Here is a 20,912-nt window from a genome sequence, read left to right on the forward strand (position 1 = left end):
TTACTCATAAGGTAATAGCAGAAGAGAATTTAAAGATATGGGGTTGTTACACCAGGGAAAAAAATAACAAATTTGTTTTTATTGCTACTACAATCACACTAAATTTCAATCCAATTATCTGTGCTGACAGTACCGAGCAAATTGACAGTTTTGCAAACAAAGAAAAAATTAAATTGTCTTTTAGCTAATGAAGCATTAAGATGCTCCAAAAATGTCATTTCACAATAATTATCTTGCCAAAGGAATTCACACAGTAAAAGTAAAACGGGATATCTGAGTAAGATTGGTGGAGTGGATTAATGTCAATACCCTGGTTGTGATACTGTGCTATAGTTTTGCAAGATGTTATCATTGGGGGAAACTGGGTGGAGAGTACACAGGATCTCTCTGTATTAGTTCTTATAACTGCACATGAATCTACAACTTAATAAAAATTTCAATTAAAAAAAATTAAAAGAATCCACACACCAGCCACATGAGGACAAAGTAGGAAGCAAAAATCTTTATTTTTTAAAAAATTCACATTTATTAAAAACAGTAATTTCTAGCCAAATAATATAAAGCATTTTAAATTAATTATCTGAAAGTATGTACACTCTTTATATAAGTAAACACTTGAAACTGTACAGATTTAAACAAATATTCATTTAGCAGACAAGGTGGATCACTATCCCCTACTCAGCACTTTGTAAGGTGTTTTGAGTATTTCAGAAATAAAAGATCAAAACAGAAGAACAAGTGCCGTTAAATATTTTCATCGTTAAGAATGCACTCTGCTCTGTACAGCAAATTAAATCAGTCACAGTATTTATTGTACAATAATCATGCCCTCATTTCTTTGGAAAGGCTATTAAAAATCAACTGTACATATAATATACAAAACTGTGTATCTTACAGTTTATTTCATTAAACATGTTTTTAAAACAGTAAGTGGAAAATACAGTCTTCCTAATTCACTCATTTCACAGCAAATAATGAATATGGACCCTCTTATCTCCTACCTTCCCAAAATACAGAGTAATATGCTCTATCAAGCAGTGTCCATCACCAGTTTAAGCTGAATAAAAAACAAGTGACCAGTTACAAATGACAGACATCAGGACACGTCATCCATCTGTGCACTGTGGGAGAGCCTGTTTTTAGGGTATGAAGAAAGGCTGCTACAGTCGCGTAACACGAGTTACCAGCACCGACCACACCACAAGGTCCGCTGGCCCTCTCCAGATCCCTCGCCAGCGTCCCACCTGTAGACTAGTGTTTGAATAATTCGGAAGTCCTTTTAAACCAAGAAGCAGGCTACGTTTACTGCAACATCGGAGGCCAATCCAATCAGGAAATAGGAATTTGTAGGAAAATTCATAGAGGTGCAGAATTTATTTTATGACCCCTGATATGGCGTAGTAGTTTTAAGGTGTGGGCACTGTTTGTCATCCCCATGTTTGTTGATATAATGTATTCTGCTGCAGCAGGCTGAAGATCTGCAAGGCTGGTTCACAGCACAGCCAGCTGAATGAACAGAGAGGACATGAAAGTGTTCACTTTTCAAAGAACCGCTAAAATCGAAAGCAGAGTAAAGCAGGCTGGTAACCCTAACCTTCGTTCATGAGATACCCTATTCATCAGCTTCCCTTCTCTCTGTCATGTGCTGGATTTAAGACACTTTAATTGGAACTTCCCACTCACAAACACGGACTTTTGTACATGAAGATGCTCATTAAAGATACCCCACGTATCTATCAAGAGGAGGCTGCAGCTCCCCGCTTTTGAACGTTCGGCACCTAAGTAATTCAAGGAGTACAGATACTGGGGCCTTACATGAGATCCTTGCATCTTTAAACTACCTCACATCAAACACAGGAAAGATAACACCCTGATTTCCCAGGAAAGCAGAATGTGTTCTCGGAAGCAACCAATCTACTCCAAACTCAACATTACATTAAATAGAGTGAAGAAATAACATTTCTGAGAGTAAAAAAAATAGTCACCGTGGAATGCTCAGTGGTTAAAAGTGCTGCAGTGTTTCACGCTTTAGCAAACCTTACTCTTAGAAGCTTTCTAATTAGCTGTATTTCCACAGAGTTCTTTGCGCTACTTACTGTAACCTATTTTCATTGTGCAACTTTTGGAAGAACCATTTCACTGCGTGCCTGCCATAGCCATACCTCTGAAAAACTTACATGTCTTTTGACCATTTAAATGAGGCAGTTATCACTGCTCACAGATTAATCTTTGGCATTTTGAAAAGGGAAACACCAATCTTTTAACACTGCTTATATTTCATTCTTCAGTCAGCACTAAGCAGCACACTTGCGTGGTTCTTGGGGACATTCTCACATACGATTCCTTGGTGTTCTGCAGGCTGCAAGACTTCTCAGCCCACTCCTCAGACAGACCATTTACATGCACAGCCTGGCCAGCCTGCTTATTTAGAAACCGACAGCAGGAGGTTCAGCTGAAAAGCAAAGTGAAGAGCTATGTTAGTTCTGCTATGGAATACCGTCCTCAAGAAAAGTTGTTTAGAGCCTCAAAGACAGAGCAAGTGAAAAAGACCATGATTTTTACAAGACCAGCAAACATGTAAAAAATAAGTACAAACTGACCCACAGTGCTGGTCTATCTCTGAAGCAGCCACTGGGCACTGAGCATCTGGAGGCTCTTTGGGGAGTTACACTCCATCACCAAATCTAGGCCCTCCAGTCACTTAATGTCCATTGGGGATAACAACAAAACCTATATACGAACATTGATGAGTGACAGAAATACTCCTGCATAATCAATTGCACCTTTTTCTATGCAAAATGTGTTGTGGGAAGAGTTGTATGTAAGTTGAATTCTTTAAATGACTTGTTAAAATGCACAAGAAGAGGCACGACAAGTCAATTTCAGCTCACACATTAACTCTGATGAATTGGAGCAGCAACCTGCCCTCTCTGCAATGGAGGGCCGGGTCACCTCAGTGACAGGAGGAGAATGGCAGTCTGCACACCGAGCGTCTGTCACCCAAGCCCTGCTGGGAACTCTTCTCTACAGTACAACTGCTCTGAGAATCAAGCTCATCACCCCTAGGCTCTTTTATAAATGTGTGCTGCCAGAAGGATACAAAATCACTTCTGTGTTTTTCTTGCCAAAAATACAAAACCTGCATGTGATCATGAGGAAAGAAACGACATCAAACTGAGGGACAATCTACAAAATAACTGCCTGCTGAGGTCAAGAAAGGCCGTGGAACTGCTCCAGGTTAAAAGAAACTCAGAGATACAACACCTAACAAGGCATGATCTGGGACTGGACCTGGACTGGGGGAAAATACCTGTTAAGGGCATTATTGGGACACTGATGAAATCTGAATATGAACCGTGGATTAGATAACGGTATCGACATTAAATTTCCTGTTTTAATAACTGTACGGGAGTGGTGTAGGAGAATTTTCTTGTTCTTAGGAAATACACTCTGAGGTATTTAGGAGTAAAGGAGCATAACATCTCCTAACTTCCTCTCAAATGATTTAAAAGGAGGGCGGGAGGGTGGGGAAAGGGAGAAGTGAGAACAAGAAGGCAAATGCAGCAAAACGTAACAGGTAAAGGATGCAGGAGTTCCTTAAATCATTCTTGCATCTTTTCTGTAAGTTTGAAATTACAACAAAATAAACTTACAAAAAAATTTGTATTGCCATAGATTGGATGTTATGATCCAGCAAGTCCACATGTACATTCATGCAACTGACTATGACTGGAGAAAAAAGAAAACTGGACAACTAACTTGAACGGTCTTGGAATCACAACCACTCAAGTCAACTGAGCCTTCCTCCTCAAACCTCCAGCACCTCCGACCTCGCCTTACTCTCAGCAATAACCTTGCTACTTATTTCACTCAGAAGCCTAAAGCACTCAAATGAGAGCTGCCATGAGCTCCCATCCCAAGCACCACAGCCCCCGTCTGCGCCCACACACTTGGCCTTCTCCTCCTACCATGAATGACCCCATGTGCCTAACAAAAGCTCGCCCTGACTGTTCCTGAGATCCCATCCCACATTCCCTATTCAAGATCCTTTTCCCTCTCTTTGGATCTTCCCCATAAACACATAAACATGGTTTAAAAAACAAACAATGGAAGGGTAATCCAATAACTTATAAAAATAGTTATCTATAGGAGAGGGAGAGAAAAGACTGGAGGGGACTGGAAAGGGAAGTAACACTTCTCAAAATTTACTTTGCTCCATCATTCTGATTTGGGAACCCTGTAACTATTTTACATAATTAAAAAACAAAATCTCTAAATCTGAAAACAAACCTAACTATATATCAAGTTAGTGCTATAATCATACAAAAAATAATTACTTCAAATAACTTATAAGAAAGTATTTTGACTGTACATCCCTAGAACTGTATACAGAGATATCTTTTTAAAACATGACCTTCTAACCACACAAAGGAATATAAACAGCCATAAAAAAAGAATAGAGCCCTGACACGTGCTACAACATGGATGAGCCTTGAAGACATGCTAACTGAAAGAAGCCAGTTACAAAAGGCCACAGACTGTATCATTCCATTGAGTGAAATATCTAGAGCAGGCAAATCCACAGAGATAAAAAGTAGACTAGTAGAAGAGGGGGGAATGGAGAATCTGCTAATGGGTAAGGGGTTTCTCTTAGGAGTAATAAAAATGTTCTCAAATTAGATAGTGGTGATGGTTGCACAACTTTGTGAATATACTAAAAACTACTGAATTCTACACTGTAAAAGAGTGAATTTTATGGTGCATAAATTACATCTCAATAAAAAGGACCCCATTTCTCCCTCCAGCTACCACTCCATCTTTCTCCTCTCCATTATAGTAACACTCCTCAAAAGACTGATCCACACTTACCATCTCCAGTCCCTCTCCCCCAGCTCTACCCACTCCACTTAAGCTCTCACCAACCTTACCACTCGCCCCAAAATTCTCTGGTTTTCACCATATGTTAAATCTCTAAACTAAAGACCAGAAATGAAATATGCTCCACAACATCAGGCTACTCCTAACACACAATAGGTACTCAATAAAAATTTGCTGACCAAAAAAACTTGGCTGACTAAACTGAGTAAATGAATAATAGTAAACACAGACTATGCTCTAAATTCAGGGTTTTTTTTTTTTAATTTAGGAAGGAGAGAAAAAACAGAAACACTTCTAACATCTATTCTAATTCCTAAAATAATTTCCATTTTTTTCATTTTAAATTTGGCTCTATTATGCATATTTCAAACAAAATTATTCAGCAAGCTAAACGTCACTATTTGAGTTTTTCATAAACAGCTCATTTATCTGTCATTTACATTTACACAGCAATATTCAATATTAGAAAGGATTAAAAAGAACTGGATATTTTAAAGCCATCCTCCAAAAGTTTGAGAAAGCAATTCAAAGTGTGAATTCTTACTTGTCTGAATAAAATAATGTACAATTTAAAAAACTAAAACTAAAAACATGTTTGCTCAAAGACATTATCTACTCAAGTAAAATAACCAAAGAAGTATAAAAGTAACAAGGATCTTCAGTCTATGGATTACCTGTTCCATAGAAGGACAAGCAATGATCTGGATGTCTTCAGGGCTGAACTCTTCCTTTAACAGAGCATGGAACTTCTGGAAGACTTGCTGAATATTATTCTTAGAAAGAGAGCCACAGAAAATGTACACCAGTGTCTTAAATATGAAGCACTAAGAATGTTAAATTGTAATGATATTTGTCAAAATGAGTGGAGGAAATGTGTCTTTCACAAGATTACCAAAGACATATACTTTGTACTTAATATTTCACATGCTAGCACAACCAAACAAAGACTTATCAAATAACACTTGCGGGGAAAATTAAACTCTAGCAAGCCCTGTCTCCCAGAGAATAATAAGAGTCTCCAGCAGCAATTTCTTACACAAAAGATAATAAAGTTCCCAGACATCATAAAATGTACTTTAAAAATCAACCAACGCCTTGGGTAAAGATGTGAACTCTACATATCCTTACTGGACATTATGAGTCCTGAATTTCCTCTGACATTTAATCTCTTGGTGGCTGCTACGAGCTCTTTATTTCCACTACTCACCAGTAAAATAGGGCACAATTCCTGAAATGCTGCTGTCTCAAGTGATGGGCCACATGCACTGTGAGGGTCTGATTTTTTTTATTTACTAATTTCTACTTTCAAAGGTAACATTAAAAACTTAAGACAAAGTGAGAGTGGGAAAAAAATAGATATAATTAGATGTAGGCTTTGGAAGCCTTTCAAGAATCACAGAGATTTATTAATCAACTCTATTGGAATAGTACACCAACATTTTTAAATGTCTACAGAAAGAGGAAAATGGTAGATCAAGCAAGAACACTTGAAGTCACTGGCCAATATTCAAATAAATTATCGTGATACTCACCCTAACAGGTTTAAACAAGATGAACTCAGTATCTTTATTGGATAGGTACAAGGACATACTTCTCAACGTCAGAGGCAGCTTTGCTTTTATTGTCTTATACGCAGATGCCACAAGGTCACTGACCTTTGCTGGAAAGAAATTAACCTGGTTAGTGTCATGAAGACAAAGAGAAGAAACATTTCCATTTTAATTCAGAGGGGAATGAAGAGAGAGAAAAATAGCAAAATAAAAGACTATTTCCCCAAAGAATTTATTTCACTTTTCTTATTTATCAAGTTTAATCACAAGCTCTATGAATACTGATTAAGTATGTGCTATATACAAAATTCTAATCCTGAAGGCTAAAGGAGCAAAGGAACTCCCCCAGCATGCTTCAGGACATTCATAGGGGCTGTAATATGTGCCTCTGAAATGTGGAGATAAGAGATAAGGTGGGGGGGGTCATTTTTGGAGAGACACTAGTAAGAATTACTTCATAATGAATGAGCTTATTCATTTGCAGATCTGACTCACAGTAAGAGATGCTCTCTAATGGTCTGTCTTGCTCAGATCATTCAGAAAATATCCACACATATTTAAGGAGAACTAAATATCTATTTGTTACATTCTTATAGTGTATTATCAAAAAGTAAACAGAATTCCAGAAAACTGTAACTAAAATAACTACGTAACACAGATGTACTGTCTGAAGGAGCTACCTGGAAAAGAAGGGCAGTAATGTATATGAAGTATTTAAAGGATGAAATTACTTAGAAAGCCACAAAGGAACAGATGATTAAGAACTCCAAAGAGCTCAACCTCACTCATAATTAAATAAACGCAAATTAGAGCAGAAAGATATTTACAAATTGGCAAAAAATTACTAAGACTGTGAATATCCACATTTGACAAGGTTTGAGAAACAGGCATCTTTGTCTACTGCCAATGGGAATATAAAATGGTCCAACCTATATGGAAGGATATTAGGCAATAGCTAGCAAAACTGAAAATATACATACTCTTTCACTTAACATTTCCACTGCTAAAAATCTACCCTAAAAGGTGTTGGCTGGTTAGCTCAGTTGGTTAGAGTTCAGTGTTACAACACCAAGGTCAAGGGTTCAGATCCCAGAACCAGCCAGCAGCCAAAAAAAGAAAGGAAAGAAAAGAAATTTACCACATGGATATACTCATAAGACACCAAGATATGTGTGTGCAGAAACATTTATTAAAGAGTATACAGAAAAATAAAAGCTGAAAATAATTTTAATATCCATTAATAGAATTACTCAAGAAATCATGCTATAGTAGATGCATTCTACACAGCATTCAATAGAATAGATAGAGCGGGATATTCTGGTACGGAAATGGCTCCAAAATACGTAAGTGAAAAAAACAAGGGGTACATAGTACAATCTCATTTGGGCAATATTTTTTTAAGCCCATATGTGCTAGTATATACACAAACAATTTTGGGAAAGAAAATGTAAGTGGTTACCTCTGAGAGAAGGATTCGTTTAGAGGTGGAGAATAGAATTACTTTCTGTTTTATACCTTTTCGTAGTTCAAATTTTAAACCATGTAAAAAAAAAAAAACCATGTTTTAATTGAGGAGGATTTTTGGTAAAGCAGTATAAGAAAGCGTAGGAAAGTTCAAGAAGAACTAATGAACGATCCAGAAATTGCTCACTTTTCATAAAATAGATGAAAGGTCCTTCAAGACACTTACGTGCGTGGCCTCTCGTTCTATCGTCACTACTCACACACTTCAGGAATCACTAAATCAGTTTTCAGAGCCCTTGGTAACCAGAAAATGGGTACACAGGCTAGTGAATAAATTGTCCTCTAATTCGTAAAAAGGTATATTCCCCAGAGTAAGTTAACAAATTGGCATATGAATCTATAATTCACCTTACTGTGAGTCTGTTTATCATGAAATAATCCCCCAGACCCTAACCAAGCCTGCATGAACCAGGAACCTGGGCTTCTATGGCAGAGTGGCCCAAGACAGTCCCTAGATGTCCTCGATGATCCCACCCCAAGAAGCCTATAAATCTCTCTTTTACGTTGTAAGTGTGGGGTTCATGTATTAACAGATCAAGAAAACCAGCTCCACAATGCTGTGGCTAAATGGGATAGAGATACCACTACAAGATAAACCGAACTGCCACTGCTACAATCACTAAGATCTCCTCACTTAGAAAGAAACAAAGTGGGTTAAGTGACAAAACAGCATGCCCTATTTCAATCTGTCCTTTTTTCAGCTTCCCTTTATCTACTGCTTTACTAAGGGCAATTCAAGTAATGCTTAAGAGCACAATTCACCTAACACTGTGAATTCTATTAGGATTCCACTTGAGAAAATGAAAGTCCCTATTCTGAGAGAAAGGATCTTTCCAAAGGGAAAAGAACAATACACAATTATGCCTCCAACCTCTGGGCTTAGCTGTACCTGTGCCTGTTTGCTGGTTTCTACCTATTTTAAGAAAAATTTATTGTACCCAAGAGTTCCATTTACATAAATGTTCAAAATAAAAATCAGCTCCTATTTCTAAATAAGCCCTGTAAGTGACTGAAGCTTTGAGCCAAAGGCTCCAATTAATCCAAAGATCATCAGAATTCCTTTCAGAGCTATACTGAGTTATAGACTGAAAAGTCTGCTTCTTGACTGTGAGAAATCAGAATAGGCAGTTAACAATGCGGCAGACTATGATTATAATTTCCAGTACTGTCAGGAAATGAATCTGAATTTCTGTCTTCTGACAGAATGTACTACTGCCTCAAGTATGCTCTGTCTTTTAGTAAAGATGTCAAAGATTTCAATCTCACACACAATATAAATGTTTAACATAATAAAGGCAGTAGAATATTCACTGTCTCCATCACAGTAAACAAGAAACCTAAAGCATGTCACGAAGTTTATTTGCAATAAAACAAACCAATGCAAAGGTATACTGACATCATCAAATTTCACAAGAGGAACCTTTGAAATAAAATCCTGTCTTCCTTTCAAGGACAATTGATAATCCTCTACATTTACAAATGTTTCTAAGAAATACATAGCAACTCTTTTTTTCTTTTCCTTTCTTTTTTTTTTTTTAAATATACACCATGCTCAAATATAGCTATTCTTTTAACTTCTTGGTTCAACTTAAAATTAACCTGAGGCATTAATAATAACTGAAAATTTTGGAAGCTTAGAATGGTTTCAATCCTTTTTCCCAAAGGAAATGAATGCCTAACAGACATAACATTCTTTCAATATAGAAAACCCAATCATATTAAAAAGTTGATCCAGATTAGGTGCCTGTAGGCAGCCAATTTCTCATGGATGCAAAGCCAGAATCGTTTTTTGGATCTCTCTCATTATGAGCGAAAAGCTGCCCTCCAATTTGGATACAGCTTACTCATAATTAAAACACTGATTCTTTCACCATTTTGCTCTTTTTTGTTTCAAAGAATCTCTAGCACAATATGGGCCACAGGATGGCCAGAAATATCAACTTAAAATGATTTATTCTAGTTTAGTGGCAACTTAAAATGCCACAAAGTATGCCAAAAATAACCCAGTAAGTTAGTCGTGATTTTAAATGTCTAAAATCTAATGCCACATAGACCAAAAAAACACAAAACTGGAAACATTTCAAATATATCTGCCAATCAGACAATGATATTGCCTGCCAACTCCCAACTGACACCTCAATTTTTACAATTTTTTTTCCAAACACTCTAAAACCTCAGGAGAGAATTTAACGTGGATAAAATGTGGACCAAAACAGTGGCCCAACATTTCTTCATATACATGGAAGTAAGTGTACTCTCTACAATTTCGTCCTCTCAAATACAGTATTTTCACCAAAGCTCTAACACAAAGAATAGCAGATATACAAAAATCAATAGACTCAACATTTTTCCATCTAAGCCACATTTTATTTTCAACTGGGTAATTTTTTTTTTTTTTTTTAATTCTTCCTGCCTTGGAGTGCTTGTTGAAATGCAAGTAGGGCTGGCCAATTAAGACCTGTCAGCTCCAAATTGAATCTTGCATTAACTCAGTTCGCAGTACCCCAGAATGAGTAGAAAACCAACTCCAAGCTGTCACAGCGAGGACTATATAAATGCAAATTAATAACATCCTAAAAAAATCCAGTTTTTTCCCAGCAGGAAGGCTTACTAGAGGCAATCAGCCCTTGCTTCTAATGCAAAGAAAGTCCAAAGCAACAAGTAGATAGTCACCTGGAGAACAGTGTCTAGAAGAGAACGATGGAATCCAGCAAAACAGTAAGGAAAATCCCCAAAAATCTGGAAACTTGAGACAGCAACATAGAAAGACAAGGGAAACATCCAGTCAAGATCAGCATGGAGACTGGAGAGACCCTACACTGCTAGCACAAGGTAGGTGTGGAGGTCTGCAGTCGGCACTCTCACCACAGACACCTGCAATTCAAGCTACAAGGTAACTGCATGGTCCTTGTGGGCAGTGAACTCAGGGTGAGGAGCTGCTGGGAGCCCACACAACTGCATTTTTCCAGAGGGGAAGTACATGCTGAGTCTTCCCACCCACCTCAGTCCCAGGCTGTTGCTGGATGTCGCGATTTTGAGATAGGAGCTAGGACATGGTGATAGCCTCCTACCCTGGTAGAGAGGGTGCAGGGAGTGTACTGGCCCCTCCTGGGTGTGCACAGCTCCATGCATCTCTAGTGAAATTGCCTAGATCCACACCCACTTTCCCCTGGGAACTCAGAGACCCAACCAACCCAGCAAGCCCGCCTGCCCCAGAGGAAAGAGTGTAGGAAGTGAGCTGGTCCCTTCTGGGTACCCACAGTTCCGTGAGACTCTGGGAAACTTGTCCAGATCCATGCCCACCTTCCCCCAGGAACTCAAGAGTCCTACCTGACTCAGCAAGCCTGCCAGAGGGTCCAGTCCCAGCAGAGACAGTACAGGGAATGAACCAGTACCTCCTGGATACAAGCAGCCCTGTGCATCTCTGGCAAACTTGCCTAGATCCACACACATGTTCCCTTCCCCACTAGGAACTCAGAGTCCTACCCAACTCAGCAAGCCCACCACCTCAGTGGGGAAGGTATGGGGAGCATGCTGGCCACCCCTAGACACATGCAGTCCCATATCTCTGTTAAACCTGCCTAGATCCACATACTGTGGCAGGGAAGCTCTAGAGAGCCTGCCTACCTCACACAGGGATTCAGAGTACTGCCCCAACATTTCTTGCAAGGGTGTATAACCTGCTCAGTATCCCGGCAACTCTGCCCATGTTAGTGGAAAAACATTCCATTGCCATAACACCTACCCCAGATATTGAAGTCCCAATAGTGACCCTAGCAACCCCATACAGGGTTATTCAGCTCAGCTTAGGAAACACTGAGTATACTAGCACACCCCCAAGGTACTCAAGGCCCTACTTACAGCCACAACAACCCTGCCCAGTGTCAACTACCCCAACAAGAAACTGCTGAGGACCCCACCGCCCAGACCACAAAGGCACCCACAGACAACCTCAAGACTGAATACAGTCAAAGAAGTCACACAAATTCTATACCACTATGCTCACCCAAAACCAAACTTAAAATGCCCAACTCAACTATTAATATAGAACATGTCTACAGGTAAGAGTTTCTCCCTTCAAAAACTACTCCAAAAATTAAAAGTATTTACTATACCACCAGATGCCCAGAAATCAACATAGAGATACGAGAAGTGTGAAAAAACAGGGAAACATGATATCCCTGAAAGAAGACAATAATTCTGCAATACCAGACCCTAAATAATAGGAATGTGGTGAAATGTTTGAAGAGGAATTCCAAATAGTAATCTTAAGAAAACTTGACATGATGCAAGAAAAAAATAGAAATCACAGTGAAGTCAGAAAAATGATCCAGGACATGAATATGAAATTAGACAAAGAGAGAGAAATCATAAAAAAGAAACAAGCAGAAATTCTGGAACTGAAGAATTCATTCAATTAAATAAAAAATATAATTGAGAGCTTAAGCAACAAGCTAGAACAAGTGGAAGAAAGAATTTCTGAATGTGAAGACAAGCTTTTTGAATTAACCCAGTTGGACCAAAAAGAAAGAGAAAACAATTTAAAAAAATAAAGAAAGCCTACAATATCTATCAGACAACCTTATGTGCATAAACATCAGTATTATAAGTGTACGGAAAGAGGAAGAGAAAGAAAAGGGTATTAAAAGCCTATACTTAATGAAATAATAGCTGAAAACTTCCCAAGTATTGGGAGAGATACGGTTTCCTAGATCCAAGAAGCTCAAAAATCCCTAAATAGATTCAACCCAAAAAGTTCCTCCCCAAGACACATTATAGTCAAATTGTCGAAAGTCAAAGAAAAGGAAAGAATTCTAAAAACAGCAAGAAAAAAAAGCATCAAGTCACCTATGAGGAAATCCCCATCAGACTAACAGCAGACTTCTCAACAGAAGCTTCACAGGCCAGGAGAGAGTGGGATGATATATTCAAAGTGCTAAAAGAAAAAACTGCCAGCCAAGAATACTATAGCCATCAAAACTCTCCTTCAGAAATGAAGGAGAAATATTATTTTTCCCAGACAAGTGAAAACTGCAGGTATTTACCACCACAACACCAGCCCTATAAGAAATCCACAAAGGAGTCCTACTACATCTGAAATCAACAGAGCAATAACTATCATCATGAATACACAAGAAAACATAAAACTCACTAGTAGAGCAGATAAGCAAATGAGAAAGAGAAAGTAACTGCATCTTATCACTACATAAAAATGCCAAACAGCAAAGACAAACAATAAAAAGGAAAGAAAGGAAGAAAAGAAACATAGCACAAACATAAAAAAAATAATAAAATGGCAAGAGTAAATACCTTTCAATAACAACCCTGAATGTAAATGAATCAAATTCTCTACTTAAAAGATACAGAATGGCTGAATGGATTAAAAAACTAGATTCAACTGTATGCTGCATGCAAGAAACTCATTTCAACAGTAAAGACACCCACAGATTAATAGTGAAGGGATGGAAGATATTCCATGCAAATAGAAACCAAAAATAAGAATGAGTTGCTATACTTATACCAGATAAAACAGACTTTCAACCACAAACTATAAAGAGACAAAGAAGGATATTATATAATGATAAAGGGATAAATGTACCAAGAAGGTATAACAATTATTAATATATATGCACCAACATCAGAGCACCCAGATTTATAAAGCAAATTTATTGGATCTAAAGAGAGATAGACTCTAATACAATAATAGTTGGGGACTTCAACACCACTCTCTGAATTGGACAGATCATGTAGACAAAAAATTAGCACAGAAATATTGGATTTAACTGCACTTTAACCAAGTGTATTTGACAGTCACTTATAGAACATTTCATTCAACAAATGAAGAATATACATTCTTCTCATCAGCACAAAGATCATTCTCCAGGACAGACCACATGTTAGACCACAAATCAAGTCTCAACAAATTTCAAAAGATTAAAATCATATCAAGTATATTTTTTCAGACCACAATGGAATAAAACTAGAAATATATAACAAGCAAAACTTTGGAAGATATACAAATATGTGGAAATTCAATAACATCCTCCTGAATAACCAAAGATGGGGCAAAGAAAAAATAAAGCAGGAAGTTAAAAATTCCTTGAAACAAATGAAAATACAAATACAAAATACCAAAACCTATTGGATGGTGCAAAAGTAGTACTTGAAAGATACCAAATAATCAATCTAATGTTACACCTCAAGGAACTAGAAAAGCAAGAACAATCCAACCCCAAAATTAGTAAACAGAAAGAAATAATAAAGATCAGAGCAGAACTAAATGAAATAGAATAGATACAAAAGATCAATGAAACAAAAAGCTGGTTTTTTGAGAAAATAAACAAAATTGACAAATCATTAGCTAGACTAACCAAGAAGAGAGAAGACCCAAATATCAAAAATCAGAAATGAAAAAGGAGATACTACAACTGATTCCACAGAAATACAAAGAATCATTAAAGACAGTTATGAACAACCACATGCCAACAAATTTAAAAATCTAGAGGAAATGGATAAATTCCAGACACGCACAACCTACCGACTGAATTAAGAAGAAACAGAAAACCTGAACAGACAAATAACAAGCAATGAGACTGAATCAGTAATCAACAGTCTCCCAGCAAAGAAAAGCCCAGGACCAAATGGTTTCACTGCTAAATTCTATCAAATTTTTGAAGAAGACTTATACCAATTCTTCTCAAACTATCCCCCCAAAAATCAAAGCAGAGAATGTTCTCCCAAACTCATTCTTCTTTTTTTTAAAAAAAAGATGACCGGTAAGGGGATCCTAACCCTTGACTTGGTATTGTCAGAACCAGGCTCTCCCAAGTGAGCCAACCGGCCATCCCTATATAAGGATCCGAACCTGTCGCCTTGGTGCTATCAGCACCACACTCTCCCAAGTGAGCCATGGGCCGGCCCTCTCCCAAACTCATTCTATGAGGCCAGCATCACCCTGACACCAAAACCAGACAAAGACACAACAAAAAAAGAAAACTACAGGCCAATATTCTTAATGAACTTAAATGCAAAAATTCTCAACAAAGTATTAGCAAACAGAATCCAACAGTGCATCAAAAAGATTACACACCATGATCAAGTGAGATTCATCCTAAGGAAGCAAGGATGGTTCAACATATGCAAATCAATAAATGTGATACATCACACCAACTAAAAGGAAAGACAAAAACCATATGATCATCTCAATATATGCAGAAAAATCATTTTTTTTTTTTTGTCCTTTATTGAGACCGGCCACACCGCGCTCAGCCAGTGAGCGCTGTGAGCACACCGGTCATCCCCATATAGGATCCGAACCCGCGGCGGGAGTGCCACGGGCTCGGCCCAGAAAAATCATTTAAAAATATTTGACATCTCTTTATGATAAAAACTCTCAATAAATTAGATACAGAAGGAGTAGGAGTATCCCAACACAATAAAAACCATAGATAGGGCTGGCCAGTTAGCTCAGCTGGTTAGAGCACAGCCTTGTAACACCAAGGTCAAGGGTTCATATCCCCATCCCCACCAGCTGCCAAAAAAACAAACAAAAAAAGAAGTGGAAAAGCCAAGATTTAAGAAAAAAAAAAAAAAAAAACATATAAAACAAACCCACAACTAACATCATCCTGAATAGGGAAAAGTTGAAAGCAGAATTTTCTTCTAAGAACAGGAACAAGACAAGGATGCCCACTCTCACCACTCCTATTTAATACAGTGCTAGAAGTTCCAGCCAGAGCAATTAGGCAAGAGAAAGGAATAAAGGGCAACCAAATTGTAAAAGAGGAAGTCAAATTGTCCTTTTGCAAACTACATGATCTTATATATACAAAAACCTAAAGTCTTCTCCAAAAAACTCTTAGAGCTGATAAATTCAGTAAAGTTGCAGGATACAAAATCAATATACAAAAGCCAGTGGCATTTCTACATGCCAACAGCAAATTAGCAGAAAAAGGAATCGAGAAAGCAATCCCAGTTACAACAGCTACCAAAAAAATAAAATACCTAGGAATAAATCTAACCAAGGAGGTGAAAGATCTCTAAAATGAAAACTACAAAACACTGATGAAAGAAAAATAGAGGACACAAAAAGATGGAAGACATTCCACATTCATGGATTGGTAGAATTAAAATTGTGAAAACGTCCATATTACCCAAGGCAATCTATAGATTCAATGCAATCCCTATCAAAATACCAATGACATTCTTCACAGAAGTAGAAAAAGCAATCCTAACATTTGTATGGAAAACAAAAGACCTCAAATAGCCAAAGCAATCCTGAGCAAAAAGAGTAAAGCACAAGGCATTACACTACCTGACTTCAAATCATACTGCAAAGCTACAGTGACCAAAACAGCATGGTACTAGCAAAAAACAGACACTTGAACCAAGAGCAGAATAGGAAGCTCAGAAATAAACCCACATACTTACAGCCATCTGATCTTTGACAAAGGCACTAAAAACATACATTGGCGAAAGGACAGCCTCTTCAATAAATGATGCTGGGAAAACTCGATATCCACAGGTAGAAAAATTAAACAAGACCCCTATCTCTCACCATATACAAAAATTAACTCAAAATGTATTAAAGACTTAAATGTAAGTCTTAAATGTAAAGACCTGAAACTATAAAACTTCTAGGAAAAAACACAGGGGAAGTGATCCAGGACATAACTAGGCAAAGATTTTATGAATAAGACCTCAAAAGCACATGCAACAAAGGCAAAAATAAACAAATGGGATTTTATCAAACTAAAAAGCTTCAGCACAGCAAAGGAAACAATCAAAAGAGCAAAGAGACAACCTGCAGAATGGAAGAACACATTCACAAACTACACATCTGACAAGGGGTTAATAGCTAGAATATACAAGAAATTCAAACAACTCAATAGTAAAAAGACAAATAACCCAATTAAAAAATGGGCAAGAGAGCTGAATAAACATTTCTCAAAAAAACCCATACAAATGGACAACAGGTATATGAAAAAATTCTCAACATCACTATCATCAGGGAAATGCAAATCAAAACCACATTGAAATATCATCTCAATCCAGTTAGGCTGGCTATTATCAAAAAGACAGAAACTAACAAATGCTGGTGAGGATGTAGAGAAAGAAGATCCTTATACACTGCTGATGAGACTGTACAGCCAAAAATGTATCGCATCTCATAATCCTTTACAGCTAATATAATTTTGCCATTTTGGAAAACAGTATGGAGGTTTCTCAAACAACTACAGATAGAACTACCACATGACCCAGCAATTCCACTACTGGGTATATACCCAAAGGAATGGAAAGCATCATTTCGAAGGGATACCTGCACTCCCCTGTTTATAGCAGCTCTATTTACAATAGCCAAGAATTGGAACCAACCTAAATGTCCATCAACGGATGACTAGATAAGGAAAACATGGTATAAATACACAATGGAATACTACTCTGCTGTAAAAAAAGAAATTCTGCCATTCACAGCAACATGGATGAACTTAGAGAAAATTATGTTAAGTGAAATAAGTCAGGCACAGAAAGAGAAATACCACATGTCCTCACTCGTAAGAAGTTGTTAAAAAATAAAGAAAGAAAGATACAGCAATCACAATAATTCACTAAACTTTCAAAAGGAGAGATCAGAACTGAGGCTACCAGAGGTGGGAAAGGGGGAGGAGGATGAGGGGTTAGCAAGAAATTGGTAAAAGCCCACAAAAAATGATTACATTGTATAATGTTGAATATACTAATTATCCTGATTTGAGCATCACATAACGCACACAGGTATCGATACTCAATGCTGTACCCCACACATACATACAATCGATTATGTTTCAAAAAAATAAATAAATAAAACAAAATATTTTTTTAAAAACCCAGGCACAGAAAGAAAATACCACATGTACTCACTTATAACTGGGAGGGATAGGAGGGTGGGAGGAAGGAAAGAAGGAAGGCAAAACAATAATACATGAACTTTCAGAAGGAGGGAACAGAACTGTGGTGACTAAATGTGGAAAAGGGAGAGGGGAAGGGGGGCTAGCAAGAAATTGGTTAATGGACACAAGGAACAATTACGTTTTGTAATAATGAACATGCTGGTTTATCCTAATTTAATCATCACACATTGTACACAGGTATAAATAATCAATTCTACACCCCACAAATATGTGTAATCAATTATGTTTAAATAAACAAATAAGGGAAAAAAAAGAAAATGTGGTACATATACAACACTGGAATACTATTCAGCCATAAAAAAGAAGGAAATTCTGCCATTCGCAGCAATACAGATAAGCCTGGAGAAAATTATGGTAAGTGAAACAAGCCAGGCACAGAAAGAGAAATACCACATGTTCACACTCAGATATGGGAGCTAAAAAAGAGAACAAAACAAAACCACAAATAAACAACAGTAACAATACACTGAACTGTTAAAAGGAGAATAATGATGGTTACTAGAGGCAAGAAAGGGGAGAGGGAAGGAAGGATAGTGAGAGGCTGGTTAATGAACACAAAATTACAGCTAGATGGGAAAAGTAAGTGCTGATGGTATACAGTTGACCCAGGAATCCATAATTAACAATAACTTAAAGCACGTTACCAAATGACTAGAAGAGAGGAGGTGAAATGTGCATATCACAAAGAAATGATTAAGTTTTGCAATGAAGAATATGCTAATTACCCTAAATAGATCATCACACATTGTACACATATATTGGAATATAACCTTGTACCCCATAAATATGTACAATCAATACGTTTCAATAAAAACATTTTTAAAAAAATCCAAAATAGTACAATCTCAATACCTGGTTGTGCCCAAGGCTGCTGTGAGAGAGTATATTTGGGGCCTCCCTGACTGGCCATTGTTTTTAGTGCTGAAACCTGGTAGAGGAGACAAAAAGAAAAATGTTTCATTTCACTGCTGACAAATTAAACCAGTACTGCTCTCAAAGGATACACAGACTATTTAAATCCATTAAAACGTAATGATAGTCAAATGTGCAACCCTAACAAAAATGTATTGCATCTCATAATCCTTTACAGCTAATAAAATTTTTTAGCAACACCTCTCGTGATTTTAAAGCATTTATCTTGCAAAAAACCACACCAAAGTCCTGAGCCATTCTGACTGACACATTTCAGGGTAGGAAGACAAAAATTAAGCCCTAGAGAAATGTCAACACAAAACACGTCTCTCTTAAGTGGACCATTATGTTAACATGAAGTTATTATCGAATATTATTACAAAAATGTCACCCCAGCAGGACAAAATCTCCTTCACATACCAAGACGATCCTTTTTCTTATCATATCATATAGGCAGAGAAAATATCATTAAAACAAACAAGATTTTCAAATACCATCAAAAGGCACAATTGACCAACCAGTGCTAAAAGACACAGACTTGGATGCCGTCTTCCATTCATCTCTTTGCATTCCTCAGCAGCAGTATAGAAAAGCAAATCCAAAAAAGTACATTTAGCTTCTGGACAAACTAAGACAGCAATTGTACTGGGGATAAGGGATGGCAGGGGAGGATGAGACAGAAATTGCATAAAGCCTTTTTTTTTAAATGGATAATCTTGTGCCAAAGGTCCAGCCAGGGCCTTGGCTTCACTAGAAAGTATCATTAGAAAAACTAGGGCACCAAGTTTTTAGATTTCTCATTTAAAAAAAAGCCAAACATATTTAGACAGAGGATGGGCAGAGACAGGGGTATGCTGTTAACTCAGATCTCTCTGGTCTTCTCTTTCTAGTTTCTATTTCTATTCCTGCACCACTCTAGGACTTTGCACTTCCTGTCCACAAGTATAAATCACCCTTTTCCTCCTCTCATTCAATTCACGTATTTTTTTTTTTGTGAGATGCAGCTTTTTAAAACAAATCATACATATGATTACACAATATTAAAAGAAAACACCTTCACACTTTAGTGTTATATTATCCCAAATATTTTCCAATGTAAAAATATACTAATGTGCAGACTTTTACAAAAATGAGAAGCGCAACATTCTGTGTAAACTTTTTCCCACACTTAAGTCTATATTTTGGACATCTTTCCGTGTCTGACAGTTTTAATAGTGATACCTGCTTACTATTCCATTGACTACTGCAGAATTTAACTAATTTCATAATAACATATACTTAGGCTATTTATTTTTATATTAAAAACAAATACATACTTGTATATTCATCTCTATTTACTATCCAGATAACTTATTCATCTTTAAGTCAAACCTCAAGGAACATTTTCTTCAAAAGTTTTCCCCAATTGGCCCTACCTTTTTTAAAAATCCTACAAGATAAACAAAGACCCATTGTCTCATGACATCCCTCTATATATTTTAATGCTTGTTTTTCTATCTTGATTTTCCATTATGTTATAACTCTTTGAAAGCGGAAATTAAATTTACAGGTCACAGTCTATTATATGCACTACCTCAAGAAAAAATTTTAATTTATAGTATTACCGAGGAAATTAATAACACTTCATGGGCCGGCCTGGTGGCGCACTGGAGAGTGCGCCGCTTGGGAGCGCGGCGGCGCTCCTGCCGAGGGTTCGGATCCCATGTGGAGACCGGTTCCCGCTCACTGGCTGAGCGCAGTGCGGGCACAACACTGAGGGTTGCGATCCCGTCGCCGGTCCCTGGTATGGGCGCGACACCGAGGGTTGCGATTCCGTTACCGGTCAGTAAAAAAGACAAAAAAGGAAAAAAATAATAATAATAATAACACTTCAGAGGGAATATTAAAAATAAACTTATAATACTTTATCAAGTTGCTTGAAAGAAAATATTTTCTACATATGTCTGAGTTTTTAGCATAAACTGATTTCACCAGAAGGAGACACACTTTCAGCTTAGCTAGAAATCTGAAAATATACTTCATTTAAAACACCTTTATTTAGATTTTTTGCTAAAGCAAAATCTTCACCTCAAATTCATCATAGTTTACCATGCAGAAA

The 20,912-nt window shown here is 37.3% G+C and overlaps 1 protein-coding gene across 1 annotated transcript in view; it reads right to left on the reverse strand.

Moving 5' to 3' along the window:
* Positions 1 to 505: 505 nt before the first annotated feature.
* Positions 506 to 20,912, reverse strand: part of COG3 (component of oligomeric golgi complex 3) — a 69,108-nt gene continuing 48,701 nt past the window's right edge. The window contains exons 20-23 of the mRNA XM_008571124.1: positions 18,755 to 18,830; positions 6,411 to 6,538; positions 5,553 to 5,651; positions 506 to 2,452 (exon numbers count right to left, since the gene is read on the reverse strand). Coding sequence (XP_008569346.1) covers positions 2,423 to 2,452; positions 5,553 to 5,651; positions 6,411 to 6,538; positions 18,755 to 18,830 — 333 coding nt within the window. The 3' untranslated portion in view covers positions 506 to 2,422. The remainder of the gene's footprint in view (positions 2,453 to 5,552; positions 5,652 to 6,410; positions 6,539 to 18,754; positions 18,831 to 20,912) is intronic.

This window comes from Galeopterus variegatus, unplaced genomic scaffold (assembly GCF_000696425.1).
Source record: "Galeopterus variegatus unplaced genomic scaffold, G_variegatus-3.0.2 Scaffold662, whole genome shotgun sequence".
Lineage (NCBI taxonomy): Eukaryota > Metazoa > Chordata > Mammalia > Dermoptera > Cynocephalidae > Galeopterus > Galeopterus variegatus.